A 17,370-nucleotide genomic window follows, 5' to 3' on the forward strand; every position below is an offset into this window, starting at 1 on the left:
CCTGTTTAAAGTGCACTGTAAGATGCTTTGGATAAAAGCGTCTGCCAAATGCATAAATGTAAATGTAAATATCTGAATCAAATCCATTATCAGATAAATGTGTAAGTCTGAACTGCAAAAAAATATTTTTTTGGTAACACTTTCTGTGAAGCCCATATTTATAATGCATTGTAAAGGCATTAAAATACATTCATAATGTCTCATAATACACCTTATATTATAACTTCTTATACATAATTGTATATACAGGTATAATACATAATACTTCGAATATTCATAGTTACACCTTAAAGAGTATAATGCATTATAACACAACATCCAATTTCATCTGCAGAAGTTGTAATGTAATATACTGTATATATTTGATATTGTTTAAGTGCGGTCTTGCAAAAGCAGCATTATAGTGTAAACAGTCATTGGCTTTATGACACGATCATATACCATTATAAGTTGTTTTGGACTGCTTTAAGGAAAGGTACAAAAGCAATGTCTTACAAACAACCATAACAAACTTAATTTACACTACATTACAAGTCAAGCTTATATAATGGAAGTTATATAAAAATGCACAGAATACAAAGGATACATGTTCACAATGCAAATTTGAGACATTAATAATACATTTCCAGTATATTTTTTTCCCAACAGGGTGTAATTTAAGTGGAAAGTAGACCATAGGCCTAATAAAAATGTATAATAAAACATCAGATATGTCATAAATCAAGAGGATTATAGAGACTTAACAAGCTCTCCTTGTTGAATTTACCACAAAATGTTTAGTCCCTTGAGGAAAGTGATTTCATAACTTCCATTTTACAAGCTTGATTTGTAATGTCTTATAAACACTGAAAATATAGTATTGATGTTTAAAAGAAGACATTGCTTTTGTCACTTAAAGCATGTCAACTTCTGCAGATAAATTTTTTTTATTTTAGTCATGTTATAATGCATTATACTCTAAGGTAAAACTATGAATAGGTAAGTATTATAATGCATTATAATTGTGGTTACAATTGTTTATGAGAAGCATAATGTATTATAAGGTATTATTATACAATAAGAATGCATTATAATGCATTTATTATGCCTTTACAATGCATTATAAACATGGGCTTTATAGAAAGTGTTACCATGGGTTTTAGTATGGGCTGTCAGAGCAGAATTAAATAATTTTTTTTTTCATCATTTGGGACTTGATTGTATTCAGCATCATACACTGTGAGCAGTATCTGGATATTGGTAAGGCCTCCTCCATTGCTTATGTCTCATAAGCCTTATGATGTCAGACATAAACTGAGGACAAATGTCAGTTTCCATCTGCAGTCTTCTTTCCATACTTAAAATGTTCTATACGTACAGCTTGAACTCTCAGTTGCTTTAGAAGTTAAGTGTTCTGGCATTGTAGAGATTCCTACATTTTTACTTTAGCAACCAATGTAGATAAACCCTGTAATTGACTACAAACCCTGAACACACAGTTCAGATTTCATCTCTTGCGTAATAACAGTCAATCCTGAAGATTGGATTTGAACAAAACAAATCAGAATTTTGCTGCACATTTTTCTGTGAATTTATTTATCTTAAATGACCTAATTTAATAAGAAAACTGAATCAGAAAATCTAAAAACCAGACTCAAACTCTGCCTGTATGGGTACGCAGGGGTGGCAGGAAACGACCTGAACATGGCTTGCGAACGGGCCCGAGTCACCATAGATGAACCTCCATCCAGTCCTGTCATTTACAAGGTTGTTCCCCCTCCATTTCACCTCTCTCATCTCCTTTAATTCCTTCAAATATCTCTAGATTTTTGAACGTTTAAGGTCATTTTTGTGTTTTCATGCATGTTTATATTTTCTTCAGTCCATTCTGAAGAAGAGTGTGACCATGCAGCATGCTCCATCCGCTGTGATTCATTACACGGACAATGCACCACGCTCTGACGTGCCCCCCAGTAAAGTAGGAGCCATATTCCAGGCCGCCAAGAAAGACCTGCTGGGTATTTTTCAGCTGCAGGTCAATATACACCACCACCACTGAGAAATGTGTTCATGTTTAATGTGTTTTCTAAATGTAAATTATTTACGTGTCTGTCTTTTTAATATTTTCACTTGTGCTGTGTGTTTAGGACCCCAGTTTGCTGGAGGGCAGGGTGACACTGCATCAGGTTAAGGCTGGATCTATTGTAGCTCGCCAAGGAGATCAGGTGAGATATCTTAAACAGTGACTGTTTCTCAAACCCTAGTATGTTTGTTTAACGTCTGCTGCCTAAATGGGAACCTGTTTATACAGATATCATCACAAGTGGGTTGGTTATTTAAGCATTTACTGTATGTGATATTGCCAAATAAAGTACAGTATCTTAGAAGGTTGTATAATATTGCTATCTAGAATTTCAGACAGTCTTTATGTATTGAACATAGCAGTGATGCCCAAAAATGCTGTCAAGGTAGGCGGCTCATTAGGTTTTGATACACAGTTTGAATGCTTGCATACTGATCATGTGATCAAAAGTGGGTGTGTTTGATTTCCTTTATAAAGACATTATGGGCAATGATTGAAGCTAATTTGATCACTAGGCCAGACTAGAATTTGAATACCCTTCATTCACAAATTCTACACATCCCCTTTCCCCGGTATGTTTGTTTATTTCAAATGTTTTATCATTTGAAAATGCTTTATGCTAACATTGTTGTACTCTCAGCTTTGATTAGCTCATTTCACCAAGTTTAACCCTTATGTTGTGTTCTGGTCTTTATGACCTGGACAAAGTTTTTTTTTTTTTTCTTAATACAATTGGAATAAAATTTCTTGACTTTGTTCAAATATGGTATCTGAAAACAAAACAATTTGGACCGTTTTCTTTGCAAAATGTATTTTGTTTTATTTTACTTTGTTACATTTGTGTTCCCGGTCAGAAATGGCTGGCCATTGGAAATTAATGGATTAGACTACAAAATACAGAGATATTAAGTGTTCAGGTGCATCCCAATCCTTTAAATGAGCACATGTGTGTTTGCGCACGCACACACACACACACACACACACACACACACACACACACACACACAATGTTTTTGTTCTTTGTCTTTCCATGTATGTACACTCTTTGAGGTATAATTCAAGATCTACTTATCATATTATGTTGTGTTTGTGTCGTTTGAATCGGGATAGTCTGCTGTAAGTTACGATATGTCATTGTCAATGATATATGTATGTTCCAAGAAGTAATAAGGAAAAATGTGTCAAAAAGACACTGCTGTTTATTATATTTATGCGTGTCAGTGGGAATTTCATACCCTAATACTTACTGCAGTTTGGCCTCTGAGTGAAACAAATTTGCTCATCGCATTCTAATAATTGAGACCTTTCCAACGATATATAATACATGGCTATCTCATCTTTTTTTATGGTTTTATCAGCTCTGAATATAATTGTTGTGATAACAGATTTGCAAATAAGAACTAAACAGTTTTTATTTGCCAGCAAATTGAAAAGCATTATTTAAGAATTGGCAGGATCAGCTATATGCATTGAAAATCCAGATTCAAAGCTTTAAAATGACACCCTATTTTGTTCAGCTCAATTAAGCAAGTGGTTATTAATTTATTATGTAATTATTGTTGTTTTTTTTGTTTTTTGTTTTTTATTCTGCAGGGAGTGCCCCTCACTGGCCCAATAAGCTCAATTCAATTATTCCTTCTTTCAGTAAAAAATTTATATTTTCAAAAAAGATGTTTAAAAAAAGGAGTCATAATTACTAAAAAAAGTTGATAAAAAGATCTAATGCAATATATTGTGATGATAAATGCAATATGAGAGATTTATAAACTATCTTACTGGACTGGTCATTTATGACCGGGAACACAAAATGTGTTTGCACAAAACAAACACAACACAAGGGTTAAATCCAATCCTCAGATATCTACTGATTTTCATCCACAGTCAGCTCAGTAAATTTTTAAAATGTGTGTGTGGATTCAGAGTGGGCATATACAAATAGAGCATGATTTTATCTTGACACAACTTTAGCGGTTTCTGTAGATTTCTTCTTTCTAATGTGTTAGCCTGACCAAATGACTTTAAAAAAAAAAAAAAATATATATATTTTTTTTTTTTTTTTTTTTTTTACTGCATGTGGGTGTGTGTTCCTCAGGAAGTGAGTGTGCAGTTTGTGATCTCAGGCACGCTCCATGTGTACCAGCGGATGATCGACAGAGAGGAGGACACGTGTCTGTTCGTGGCTCACCCAGGAGAGCTGGTGGGTCAGCTGGCCGTGCTGACGGGCGAGCCACTCATCTTCACTGTGCGGGCACATCGTGACTGCAGCTTCCTGTCCATGTCTAAAACACATTTCTATGAGTAGGTCACATAAACACTGTCACTTTAAAGGGTTGTTCTTCACTTTTTGTAACTTGTGTGCACTTATAATGTTGAAAGATGTTTGGTTACTTGCTCCAGTAATTTACTTGACCGTTTTCCTAGTCTCACATAGACAGACTTTTGTAATCAGCATAAAGTTTGTTCCACTTTGTAGCTTATTCTGGCCGAGAACAACCCGCTTGGACAGATACGGTCTGACCAACCAATATTTAAAGTGACCAGTTACCGTTTGTTTTGTTTTTATTTGTTGTTACTGGGTGGGTTTATCCGAAATAGTTGATACAATAGTAGATTGCCATGGAAAAAAACTCTTGTGACCAGCTGTACAGTAAACACTGAAAAACATGAGAAGAAAAGTGTGTAAACCTTGTAATCAGAATTTCTGTCAGGCCTGTCAAGAGCCTTAAATAAAATCTGAGTATCTTAAAGGGATTGTTCACCCAAAAATTAAAATTCTCTTCATTTTCTCACCCTTATGACATCCCAGATGTGTATGACTTTCTTTCATCTGCTGAACTAAAATTAAGATTTTTAGAAGTAGTTCTAAGCTCTTTTGGTCCATACAATGCAAGTGAATGGGTGCCATCATTTTGAAGCTCCAAAAATCACATAAGTCAGCATAAAAGTAATCTATAAGACTCCAGTGGTTAAATCAGTGTCTTCAGAAATGATATGATATGTGTGGGTGAGAAACAGTTCACTTTCTTCTTGTACTTTTTGTGATTTACATTCTTCATGCATATCGCCCCCTACTGGGCAGGGAGAAGAATTTCTAGCAAAAAAGGAATTAATATTGATTTGTTTCTCACCCACACCTCTCTTATCACTTCTGAAAATATGGATTAAAACACTGGCATCTTATGGATTGCTTTTATTATGCATTTATGTGCTATTTGGAGTGTCAAATTTTTGGCACCCATTCACTTGCATTGTATGGAACTACAGAGCTGAGATATTCTTCTAAAAATCATGATTTGTGTTTTGCTAAAGAAGTGAGGGTGAGTAAATGATGAGAGAATTTTCATTTTTGGGTAAACAATCCTTTTGTGTAATTTAGGATATAATTATTTGAAGCCCTTCTCAACATTGACAGGTAGGCTTAATTGAGTGGTTCTCCAGCAGATGCATTGACACAATGTCCCATATTTATGTGTGTATTGTGTCAGGATCATGCGAGCTGAACCCACAGTGGTGCTGAATGTTGCTCATACTGTCGTAAGAAGGATGTCATCTTTCGTCAGACAGATTGACTTTGCCCTTGACTGGATGGCTGTGGAGGCGGGCAGAGCTGTCTACAGGTGTATTTCATTTGCTGTCATATTTACCACTTACAGTGCATTCATAAAGTATTCAGACCCCTTAATTTTTTTCACATTTTGTTATGTTGCAGTCTTATGCTAAAATGCTTTAAATATTTTTTTCCCCACATCAATCTACACTCCATACCCTATAATGCCAAAGCAAAACCAGATTTTTGATAACTTTGCAAATTTGTAAAAAAACAAACAAAAACAAACTGAAATATCACATTGTAACGGGTTCAATGAAATGAGGAAGCGGGAGATGGCGATTCCAACTCAGGAATGTCACTTTTATTGATACACAAAACGCATTTGCTCAAGCGTTACGGTGCTGCTTCATTTCAATGGCAGCAGCCAACACACAAACAGCTTCTCAGCTGGGCTCTCCCTCTCTCACACTCTGAGGACTGGCTGTTTTATTTTCCTGTCTCTCACTGTGAACACAGAAACAAGCAATTACCAGAAATTCATACCACTTACGCTCTTTCCAGACGAATGCTCGACCATTCCCTCGCCTCCACTTACCCCCAACGCCCGACTCAGGCCGGGGAACCATCCAGACTGTCTGGAGAGGAAGTCCACGACAGCCATTTGGGCCCCCGGCCTGTGGACCACCTTGAATTTAAATGGCTGGAGTGCCAGATACCTACGGGTGATGCGGGCATTGGCATCCTTCATGCGGAGGACCCACTGGAGTGGGGCATGGTCCGAACAGAGGGTGAATGCTCATCCCAACAAATAGTAGTGGAGAGTGAGGACCGCCCACAAGCACTCCTTCTCTATGGTGCTGTATTAGTCTCTCTTATAGAGAGCTTCCGACTAATGTACAGCCCCGGGCGCTCCTCCTCCTCCACCACCTGGGACAGTATAGCACCCAGCCCCCTGTTTGATGCGTCTGTCTGCAGAACAAAAGGTAGAGAGAAGTCAGGGGAATGCAGAAGCGGCCCTCCACAAAGTGCAGCTTTACCTGTGTGAATACTTGCTGACACGGCTCCGTCCACTGGACCAGGTCTGGAGCTCCCTTTCTAGTGAGATCAGTCAGTGGGCTGGTGACGTCCAAATAATTAGGCACAAACCTTCAATAATAGTCAGTAAGCCCCAGGAACTGTCTCGCCTCCTTTTTGGCCAACCCCAGATACTGTACCTCCACCCGCCCAGTTGCGCACTTCTTTGGGTTTGCTATGAGCCCTGCTTATAGCAGCAACCTCAGATAGGCCCCCATATGCTGCATGTGCTGCTGTCAATCATTACTGTAAATAATGGTGTCATCCAAATAGGCAGTGGCATACACAGTGTGCAGTCTGAGGACCCTGTCCATAAGACGCTGAAGTGTAGCCATGCCCCAAACAAACCAAAAGGAAGGGTCACAAATTGGTATAACACAGAGCAGACGTAGACGCCCCAGGCCACGCCTCCCCAGCCAGCGCTTCGCACATCCAACACTGACTCACTTTCTCACAGGACCCATCCACACACAACTCCTTCAATAATAATTGAAAAGTTGGCCAATTAGTCCCCAAAATTAGTGAATGGGTGAGGCGAGGACTAACCATCGCCTCGACATAATGTACCAGGGACAAAAGCATAATCGTGACAGTCACTACAGGATAATCATGAATATCCCCGTGCACACACCTCATCTTCATCCGATTATTTGTATCCAATGCCTTGTTTTGAACCAAGCACTGATGAATGGAGGATTGATTACAATTTGAATCCACCAAGGCTTGGTATGTACCCTTGGGGGCGGTCTGTGGAGTGTCGGGGACCCTGATCAAGGCCCCCACCTCCATTACAGGGCACTGATCTCGGACCTGACCTGGCTTCCCGCCACTCCAGCAGAGCGGCCCAAGCTTTCCGCCCACACCTGAGGCAGTGGGTTCCCTCACCTGGGATGAAGAGAGGGGAGAGACAGGGTTTGTTGGAACAGGAAAGCCAGTTTCGGGAGAATGTTCCCCTGTTTCCGGGGGAACGGAATAGGGCAGAAGGAAGGAGGGGGGAAGAGACAACGGGGGGGAGGGCATGGGGTGCGCTGGCCCCCGGATATGCCGACAAATGGTCTTTTGCCAGCTGGACCGCTTTGTCCAGCGACGCTGACCACTGGCACTGGACCCACTCGGCCATCCCCTCCAGCACCACCAAGTTGATGACATCATCGGCGTTGCTGTCCTCCTTAGCCAGCACTCACCGCTGGTAGGCATCACGGAACTGTTGGGCAAAGGCAAACGGGCTGCCAAACTCACTCCGCGTCAGGGAGCAGAAGTGCTTGTGATGTTCTTCTGGACTGCGGCCAGCCCATTGCAGGATGGACTTCTTCAACAATGCGTAGTCCAGGAGGTTGGCGACCAGAAGTTGTTGGCTGTGATCTGGGCTTCCCCGGTCAGCAGCGGAAGATGATGTACTGCCCGTTGTTCCTTTGGCCATCTCAGGGCTTTGGCTGTGTGCTCAAAGAGCTCAGGGTAGGCCTCCGGATCATCTTGGGACCCCATTTTCTTAGCAGCACATGAGGGTTCGTTGCTCCTGGGGTACTAAGCTCCGCAGCACCCGCCAGTTGTCCTCCTCGGCTCGTGTAACGGTGAAGCTTCAATTCAACGGCAGTGGCCAACACACAAACAGCTTCTCAGCTGGGCTCTCCTCCTCTCACACTCTGAGGACTGGCCCTTTTATTTCCCCCATCTCTCACTGTGAAAACAGAAACAAGCAATTACCAGCAATTCATCTCAGGTGAGAACCCTTACCGCTTACTTTCTTTCCAGACGAACGCTCGACCATGCCCTCGCCTCCACACACATTGACATAAGTATTCAGACCCTTAAATCAGTATTTAGTTGAAGAACCTTTTGCAGCAATTACAGCCTCAAGTCTTTTTGGGTATGATGCGACAAGCTTTGCACATCTGGATTTGGGGATTTTCTGCCATTCTTCTCTGCAGATCCTCTCAAGCTCTGTCAGGTTGGATGGGGACCGTCAGTGGATAGCCGTTTTCAGGTCTCTCCAGAGATGTTCGATTGGGTTCAAGTCCGGGCTCTGACTGGGCCACTTAAGGTCATTCACAGAGTTGTCCCTAAGCCACTCTTGTGTTGTCTTGGTCGTGTGCATAGTGTCTTTGTCCTGTTGGAATGTGAACCTTCGGCCCAGTCTGAGGTCCTGAGCACTCTGAACCATGTTTTCATTGAGGACATCTCTGTATTTTGCTGCATTCAGCTTTACTTCAATCCTGACCAGTCCCCCAGTCCCTGCTGCTGAAAAACATCCCCACAGCATGATGCTACCACCACCATGGTTCACTTCTGGGATGGTATTGCGCAGGTGATGATCGGTGCCTGGTTTCCTCCAGACATGACACTTGGAATTGAGGCCAAACAGTTCAATCTTCATTTCATCAGACCAGAGAATCTCGTTTCTCACAGTCTGAGAGTCCTTTAGGTGCTTTTTTGCAAATTCCAAGTGGGCTTTCATGTGTTTTGCACTGAGGAGAGGCTTCCGTCTGGCCATTCTGCCATAAAGACCAGATCGGTGGAGTGTTGCAGTGATTGTTGTCCATGGTTGATCTCTGGAGCTCAACCAGAGTGACCATCGGGTTCTTGGTCACCTCTCTTACCAAGGCCCTTGTCCCCTGTTTGCACATTTTGGCCGGGCAGCCAGCTCTAGGAAGAGTCCTGGTTGTTCCACACTTACATTTAAAAATTATGGAGGCCACTTTGTACTTGGGAACCTTCAATGCAGCCAAAATTTATTTTTAGCCTTCCTCAGATCTGTGCCTTGACACAATCCTATCTCTGAGCTCTGCAGGCAGTTCCTTTGACCTTATGGCTTGGTTTTTGCTCTGATTTGCATTTTCATCTGTGACACCTTATATAGACAGGTGTATGTCTTTCCATGGCTTTTCCAGTTCATGTCCAATCAATTGAATTTGCCACAGGTGGACTCCAATCAAAGTGTAGAAACTAAGCTAAATTTCAAGTGTCATAGTAAAGGGTCTGAATACTTATGTGATTCTTTCACAAGTTTCTTTTTAATAAATTTGCATAGTTATCAAAAATCTGGTTTTTGCTTTGTCATGATGGGGTATGGATTGTAGACTGATGTAAAACAAATGTATAATTATAAGCATTTTAGCGTAAGGCTGCAACATAACAAAATGTGAGAAAAATGAAGAGGTCTGAATACTTTATGGATATACTGTATATTTTCTCCATATTTGCCCCTCTGTCATTACCTCTTTCTTTTTAGAATGGTATGTTAAACACAGTACCTTGTATTATGTATGTATTAGTATTAAATTACATCCATGCAGAAATCTTAGCTCAGCTGAGATCATCTTCCAGATAAGCTCTCTATTGTGATATTTTTCTGAGCCCATGATCGTTTTAGTCAGAGTTTTGGACAAAATACAATCTAATGAAATTGCCGAGTTCTTCTCTTCAGGCCTCTGGCTTAGACAGATAAGCTCTCTCAGCATCTCATAAATCTTCTATGACACACAACCCCCCCCCCCCCCCAGGCAGGGTGATACGTCTGACAGTACTTTTATAGTGCTCAGTGGCCGCCTGCGTTCCGTCATCAGGAAGGAGGATGGGAAAAAGGAGCTGACGGGAGAGTATGGCAGAGGGGATCTCATTGGAGTGGTGAGCTTTTACACATGCACAACAATACTTGAATAGAATTTTAAGCTGTCATAGTAATCTTATTCTTGCCTTTAACTTTTTACCTCCATTTGTTACCTGTTCAGGTTAGGCATGACAGGCTGCATAGTGCCTTAAACCCTATTGGCTGTGACTATATTTACAATATAGCACACCCTTGAGTGCTTTAATGCTTTTATAAACACAGTAACTTCTTAAAAGTAGCTAAAACTATTATGTTTTCAACTGTTTTCAGGGCTGTTTTCTCATGTTGTTTATGTTGATAAACTTTTAAAGGTGCACTCAGTAACTTTTTTCTGTTTGTGTCCTCTTGGACTAACAGTAAAATCTAGTGGTGTGGAGCATCATTTAAAATAAATAGTTTTCTGTTTCAGATGCCATTGTAGAAATGTAGTATTCACAGTCAGCCATGATTACTTTAATCAGTGAGTGAAATGTCAAATAACAGGACGGTTACTGCGATTAAGCTTGTAGTATTCGACTGGTCATGTGATTCTAACATGGCAGCCCCCATGTGTGGACCGTCTCCATGTAGAATAAAACAGCTTTTATAAGGTGACTGCTATGACTTCATTTTAATGTGAGTGGCCATGTTTTCCTACATATATTGCAAAATTACAATTAATGTCTTTAGGAGTTAAAATGTTTTAATGAGGAAAAAATTACTGGGTTCACCTTTTAAAATAAATGTTTAATTAATTAAATGTTATATTATACATAAATAATATGTTTATATATAATTTTATATATATATAATATAATATAATATACACACACACACCGATCAGCCACAACATTAAAACCACCTGCCTAATATTGTGTAGGTCCCCCTCGTGCTGCCAAAACAGTGTCAATTCTCACCACAATTGAACAGAGCGGATATCTGAGTTACGGTAGACTTTTTCAGTTCGAACCAGTCTGGCCATTCTCTGTTGACCTCTCTCATCAACAAGGCATTTCCGTCCACAGAACTGCTGCCCACTGGATGTTTGTTGTTTTTGGCACCATTCGGAGTAAGCTCTAGAGATTGTTATGCTTGAAAATCCCAGGAGATCAGCAGTTTCAGAAATACTCAGACAAGCTCATCTGGCACCAACAATCATGCCACAGTCCAAATCATTGAGATCACATTTTTTCCCCATTCTGATGGTGGATGTGAACATTAACTGAAGCTTCTGACCCGTATCTGCTTTATTGTATGCACTGCACTGCACTGCTGCCACATGGTTGGCTGATTAGATAATCACATGGATTATTTGGTGCCAGAGGGGCTGGTATGAGTATTTCTGTAACTGCTGATATCCTGGGATTTTCACACACAATACTCTCTAGAATTTACTATAGAATGATGCCAAAAACACAAAATATCTCATATTTCAATATAAGTCTGCGGTAACTCAGATAACTGATCTGTACAATTGTGGTGAGAAGAATATCATCTCGGAATGCTATTCTGAGATACGGGTTGGCGCTGTTTTGGCGGCACGAGGGGGACGTACACAATATTAGGCAGGTGGTTTTAATGTTGTGGCTGATCGATGTAGGTGTTTGAATTGGTTAAAGTTTGGTCTTTTTACACGTTTTAGTCATTTTGCACATTAATGTCATCTAAAATGTAATTTTCCTTAACTAATATTGAATAAACTAAAAATGTACTAAAATGAATGATTATGACATGGCGAAATATTGATATTGCTATATCAAACATTATGACTAAAATTAAAAACCAAAATTATGACTGAAATACAAACAAATTGCAAAAATTAACACTAGGGCCAATGACCGTCGCGATTTTACAGTACCTCACCTGTCAAAGTTTAAGTCAACAATTGCACAAGTTGATCCTGAACTCATTTTTACTCCAACTAACTCTTAAAATGGTTGATGTTCTCCTTCTGGAACGCGTGAATAGGTAGTTTATGCAGTGTTTCTTATGGAGACTGGAACTAGAAAACAGTTCAATGGCAATTAGAATCATCATGACGGCACCCAGTAGTTAGCCAGGAAAACTGTGAATTGGGCCAGTGCTGAGTTTTCACTATATTTCATGTCTGTCAGTCATCTACATGTGCTTTCATGCCTTGCAGACATTATATAAAAAATGTTTTTATTGAACATTATGTCCCACAGATAACATTATCCATAGCTGGCTAACATTTTAAAAATAACTTGTGATTGTTTTTGAAGCATTAAGATGACTTGGTTGAAAATTTCAAACAAATCTGTGATGTTTTGCCACATATACCATAGTTTTCCAGCAGAAGTGTGTTTAATTTATTCTTGTCATGGAGTTATAATACATATATATACACACACACACACACACACACACAGTATATACAGTTGAAGTCAGAAATTTTCATACACTTAGGTTGAAGTCATTAACTCATTTTTTTTAACCACTCCACAGATTTCATATTAGCAAACTATAGTTTTTACTTATACAAGTCGTTTAGGACATCTACTTTGTGCATGACACGAGTAATTTTTCCAACAATTGTTTACAGACCGATTGTTTCACTTTTAACTGACTATATCACAATTCCAGTGGGTCAGAAGTTTACATACACTTAGTTAACTTTGCCTTTAAGCAGCTTGGAAAATTCCAGAAAATGATGTCAAGCCTTTAGACAATTAGCCAATTAGCTTCTGATAGGCTAATTGGAGTCAATTGGAGGTGTACCTGTGGACGTACCTTCAAACTCACCTGAAGGCCTACCTTCAAACTCAGTGCCTCTTTGCTTGACATCATGGGAAAATCAAAAGAAATCAGCCAAAACCTCAGAAAAAAAAATGGAATATTGTGGAAGTCTGGTTCATCCTTGGGAGCAATTTCCAAATGTCTGAATTACCACATTCATCTGTACAAACAATAATACGCAAGTATAAACACCATGGGACCACGCAGCCATCATACCGCTCAGGAAGGAGACATTCTGTCTCCTAGAGATGGATGTAGTTTGGTGCGAAAAGTGCAGATCAATCCCAGAACAACAGCAAAGGACCTTGTGAAGATGCTGGAGGAATCAGGTTGACAAATATCTATATCCACAGTAAAATGAGTCCTATATCGACATAACCTGAAAGGTTGCTCAGCAACGAAGACACCACTGCTACAAAACCACCATAAAAAAGCCAGATTTTGTTTGCAAGTGCACATGGGGACAAAGATCTAACTTTTTGGAGAAATGTCCTCTGGTCTGATGAAACAAAAATGTAACTGTTTGGCCATAATGACCATCGTTATGTTTGGAGGAAAAAGGATGAGGTTGCAAACCGAAGAACACCATCCCAACCGTGAAGCATGGGGGTGGCAGCATCATGTTATGGGGGTGATTTGCTGCAGGAGGGACTGGTACACTTCACAAAATAGATGGCATCATGAGGAAGGAAAATTATGTGGATATATTGAAGCAACATCTCAAGACATCAGCCAGGAAGTTAAAGGTCGGTCGCAAATGGGTCTTCCAAATGGACAATGACCCCCAGCGTACCTCCAAAGTTGTGGCAAAATGGCTTAAGGACAACAAAGTCAAGGTATTGGAGGGGCCATTACAAAGCCCTGACCTCAATCCAATAGAAAATTTGTGGGCAGAACTGAAAAAGCGTGTGTGAGCAAGGAGGCCTACAAACCTGTCTCGGTTAAACTTCTGACCCACTGGGAATGTGAGAAATAAATGATCGTCTCTTCTATTCTGACATTTCACATTCTTAAAATAAAGTAGCGATCCTAACTGACCTAAGACAGGGAATGTTTTCTATGATTAAATGTCAGGAATTGTGAAAAACTGAGTTTAAATGTATTTGGCTAAGGTGTATGTAAAATTCAACTGTATACACACACACACACACACACACACACACACACACACACACACACACACACACACATATATATATTTGTAATTTTATAAAATGCTGTCATATTTGCTTTCAAAGCCTTCATATGTTTGTGGCCAATGAAAATGGCTGAACTGCTGGCTTCACTGGGCTGGCTGAGAAAATCCTTATTGTTGAGCCATGTATTATAATGTCATTATTCCTGCCAATTTTTGCCCATTATTCACAAACCTCTATAACCTTATATTTGGTTATATGACAGGGATTATTCCTGTCTTTTTATGGGCACGTAAGCCATTATTACTCCATATTGCATATGATTGCATACTTGCTATCGGAACTCTGCTCATTATATGTACAGTTATGTCTCAAAATAGTCTTGGTGGCATGCACTGGCATTGACGTATTCTTTTACAAATACGTGCCACAGGTGTGCATCAGAGAGGGCAGACTCACTTATTTAGATAACAGTATCTCCCGGGAGATCCCTTAATCTCGTTATTCATTTATTCTTCATTGTGATTGGCCAGCATCTTTTGCGTATCCATGGTGATGCCTATGCTGCTAAGAATACCTATCCATGTCAATGCCATGGGTACAGAGGTGATGCTTTGTCCATGGCACTGTGTAATGTGAATGAAGGCCTGATTTAGCCTCCTCTACGTCATAGATTGACTCCATTTCTATTCTTGAAATTAGAGTTGTATTGGTGCTGATTTTAGCTCTTATGTGCAATTAAAGAAATAGTTCACCCAAAATTCTGTCATCATTTATGGTACTCGCTCTCGTGTCACTCCAAACCCTTATGACCTTTCGTTCTTTTTCCTTGGAAGAAAGTGAGTAAATGCTGACACATTTATTTATTTTTGGGTGAACTATTTTTATTCATGGTATCTTAATATCTTGGTTTCTCTTTTTTTAAATGAGGCAAAATATACAATACATTATTCTTGATAATGTAAACTGTTGTGCCCAAGCAAGCTTCAAAATCAAATACTGCATTGTTTTTACATTCATTATCTTGTGTGTTTGTGTGTGAATACAGGTGGAAGCTCTGACCCATCAGAACAGAGCGACTACTGTTCATGCTGTTCGAGACTCAGAACTGGCTAAACTACCTGAGGGAGCTCTCAATTCCATTAAGAGGAAATTCCCACAAGTACGTCAACCACACCACATCTGCTGCACACACTGATGAGCGTTCCCTCAGACCCTTAACCTTATTTCTGATCTGTCTATTTGATCTCATTAGGTAGTCACAAGGCTAATTCACCTGCTCGGACAGAAGATCCTCCAGCAGGTTAATGGACCTTTGTCAGGTGTGTGTATAAAACAACTATCAGTGTTCAATCTTTACCTGCTCCATCAGAGCCAGAAGTATCCAGTCTACTGATGATCCAGGCTGATGCAAAATAACTGCTGTGTATCTGGTGCTGTTTTAACATTCATCTTTGTTACTAAAGCTCGCAGTCTGGCTCTGCACACTCCCGGAAGTAAATGGGATGCAGGGAACCCTGCCTCAAACCTTTCCACCATCACTGTGCTACCAGTATCGGAAGAGGTCCCTCTGACTGCGTTCACCCTAGAACTTCAGCATGCACTTCTGGCAATCGGTGAGGCCCCTTCTCAAATTACACACTTAATAGACTTGTCTTGTGGCTGTCCTGTATGCATTTCCATAAAGTTAACGAGACCGTAGGGAGACCCATTTGTCATTTTATGATTTATTAGTGCAGTGTTTCCTAAACTTTGACGTACCTACCCCCACAGTACCATCAGTAAGGCTGAAGTACCCCTTCATCAACACAAAACCAAAAGTGTACCAAAGACTACAGTATTTCATTTCACATCATCATTAATATTGTTTATTATTGATCAGTTAGTATTGGTTTGATCTATTGACATCCTGATTCGATTAGATTCTGATTCAGTTCCGATTAAGTTGTTTATATTTCAGTTATGATGTCTAATTTGCTGACATATGAAAAACATTTTAGCTAATGCTGGCAATTATAAAGGGGACCTTCTAACTTGGTATATTACGAATATTAATTTTACAAATTGTATTATATTAGTTTTTCGTATTTTTAAATGTACAATGTATTCCATCATATAATGTCTAGAAATGACATTGTATTGCATACATATGTTTTTATTACATGTTTATTTTTTGCATACATAATTTGTACTATTTACAAGTATTTACATTTATATGTACAGTTGAACGAGCTGAAATGGTACTGCCTCTAAGCCTACCAATTGTTCAGCCAGTGAGCTTATATTAACAAGAGAGAACGTGTACAGTTTCTTCTGTGCATTGTGTGATTAGAAATAATGTTTCTTTTTTGTTGTTGTTTTTAATAAAAAACTGTAAAGAACAGAAAGGGTATTAAAAGAGACATTATTCAGTGGCAAATGGATAAGAGTGGATCTCATCTTTCGACACACTACATTGGATGTGTCAAACCAAACTTTTATTCTCAACACCAAGTAAAAAGATTTTGGTGCCAAACTTAGCATTGAGTAAAAAATAGATTAATTGGAAAATCTGTCAGCAAAAAATGTGGGGACTACAAGAGGCAGGGCCATATACTGTAAATTATATAATCAAAAATAAAAAAGAAATAAGCAGGTGTACAGTAGGGAAGAAAGCTTCATAAATATATTGAGTGAAATTTTATTGCTGACAATCACTGTTTTATGTTTTTTATGTGCTTATTAATGTGTTGCCAGGTCCTACTCTTCTTTTGACTAGTGACAGCATCAAACAGCGCCTTGGATCTGCTGCATTAGACAGGTACTACATCAAAGTAACATCAACTATTAGTTAATTAAGCAAAATTAAACAAGCTAGATGGCTGTTGTACTGAATATCTGCACAGATCAGCAGCTATTCTGATGTTCAGCACATCAGCATGATTGTGAGTGTGAAATTGCTTTTACGCAATAGTTCGATAAACAATAAGTTGATGTTAAGAAACCTACATTTTTATTTAGTCTATTTTTGCTCCACTAGCGAAAATGGTTTCAAACAAAGTCAGTGCATATTTCAACCTTTGTGTGTTGCTGATCAGTTCACAGACTAACAGCTTGTCTGGAATGCCGTGAACACAGACAAGCGGAGTGATACAAATAGTGAAAAGTCCTCATACTGTTCGACTAAATATTTGGAAAGCCTGATAATGTGGCGTCAAATATTAGT

At 39.4% G+C, this 17,370-nt stretch overlaps 1 protein-coding gene across 2 annotated transcripts in view; it reads left to right on the plus strand.

The window, feature by feature from the left end:
* Positions 1-17,370, plus strand: part of LOC127430576 (patatin-like phospholipase domain-containing protein 7) — a 44,205-nt gene that overhangs the window by 13,001 nt on the left and 13,834 nt on the right. For both annotated transcript variants that reach the window (XM_051680425.1, XM_051680426.1), the window contains exons 14-23: positions 1,661-1,746; positions 1,862-2,014; positions 2,127-2,204; positions 4,155-4,360; positions 5,548-5,679; positions 10,187-10,310; positions 15,214-15,327; positions 15,421-15,487; positions 15,632-15,781; positions 16,902-16,965. In XM_051680425.1, coding sequence (XP_051536385.1) covers positions 1,661-1,746; positions 1,862-2,014; positions 2,127-2,204; positions 4,155-4,360; positions 5,548-5,679; positions 10,187-10,310; positions 15,214-15,327; positions 15,421-15,487; positions 15,632-15,781; positions 16,902-16,965 — 1,174 coding nt within the window. The remainder of the gene's footprint in view (positions 1-1,660; positions 1,747-1,861; positions 2,015-2,126; positions 2,205-4,154; positions 4,361-5,547; positions 5,680-10,186; positions 10,311-15,213; positions 15,328-15,420; positions 15,488-15,631; positions 15,782-16,901; positions 16,966-17,370) is intronic.

Source organism: Myxocyprinus asiaticus, chromosome 40, assembly GCF_019703515.2.
Source record: "Myxocyprinus asiaticus isolate MX2 ecotype Aquarium Trade chromosome 40, UBuf_Myxa_2, whole genome shotgun sequence".
In the NCBI taxonomy this organism is placed as follows: Eukaryota; Metazoa; Chordata; class Actinopteri; order Cypriniformes; family Catostomidae; genus Myxocyprinus; species Myxocyprinus asiaticus.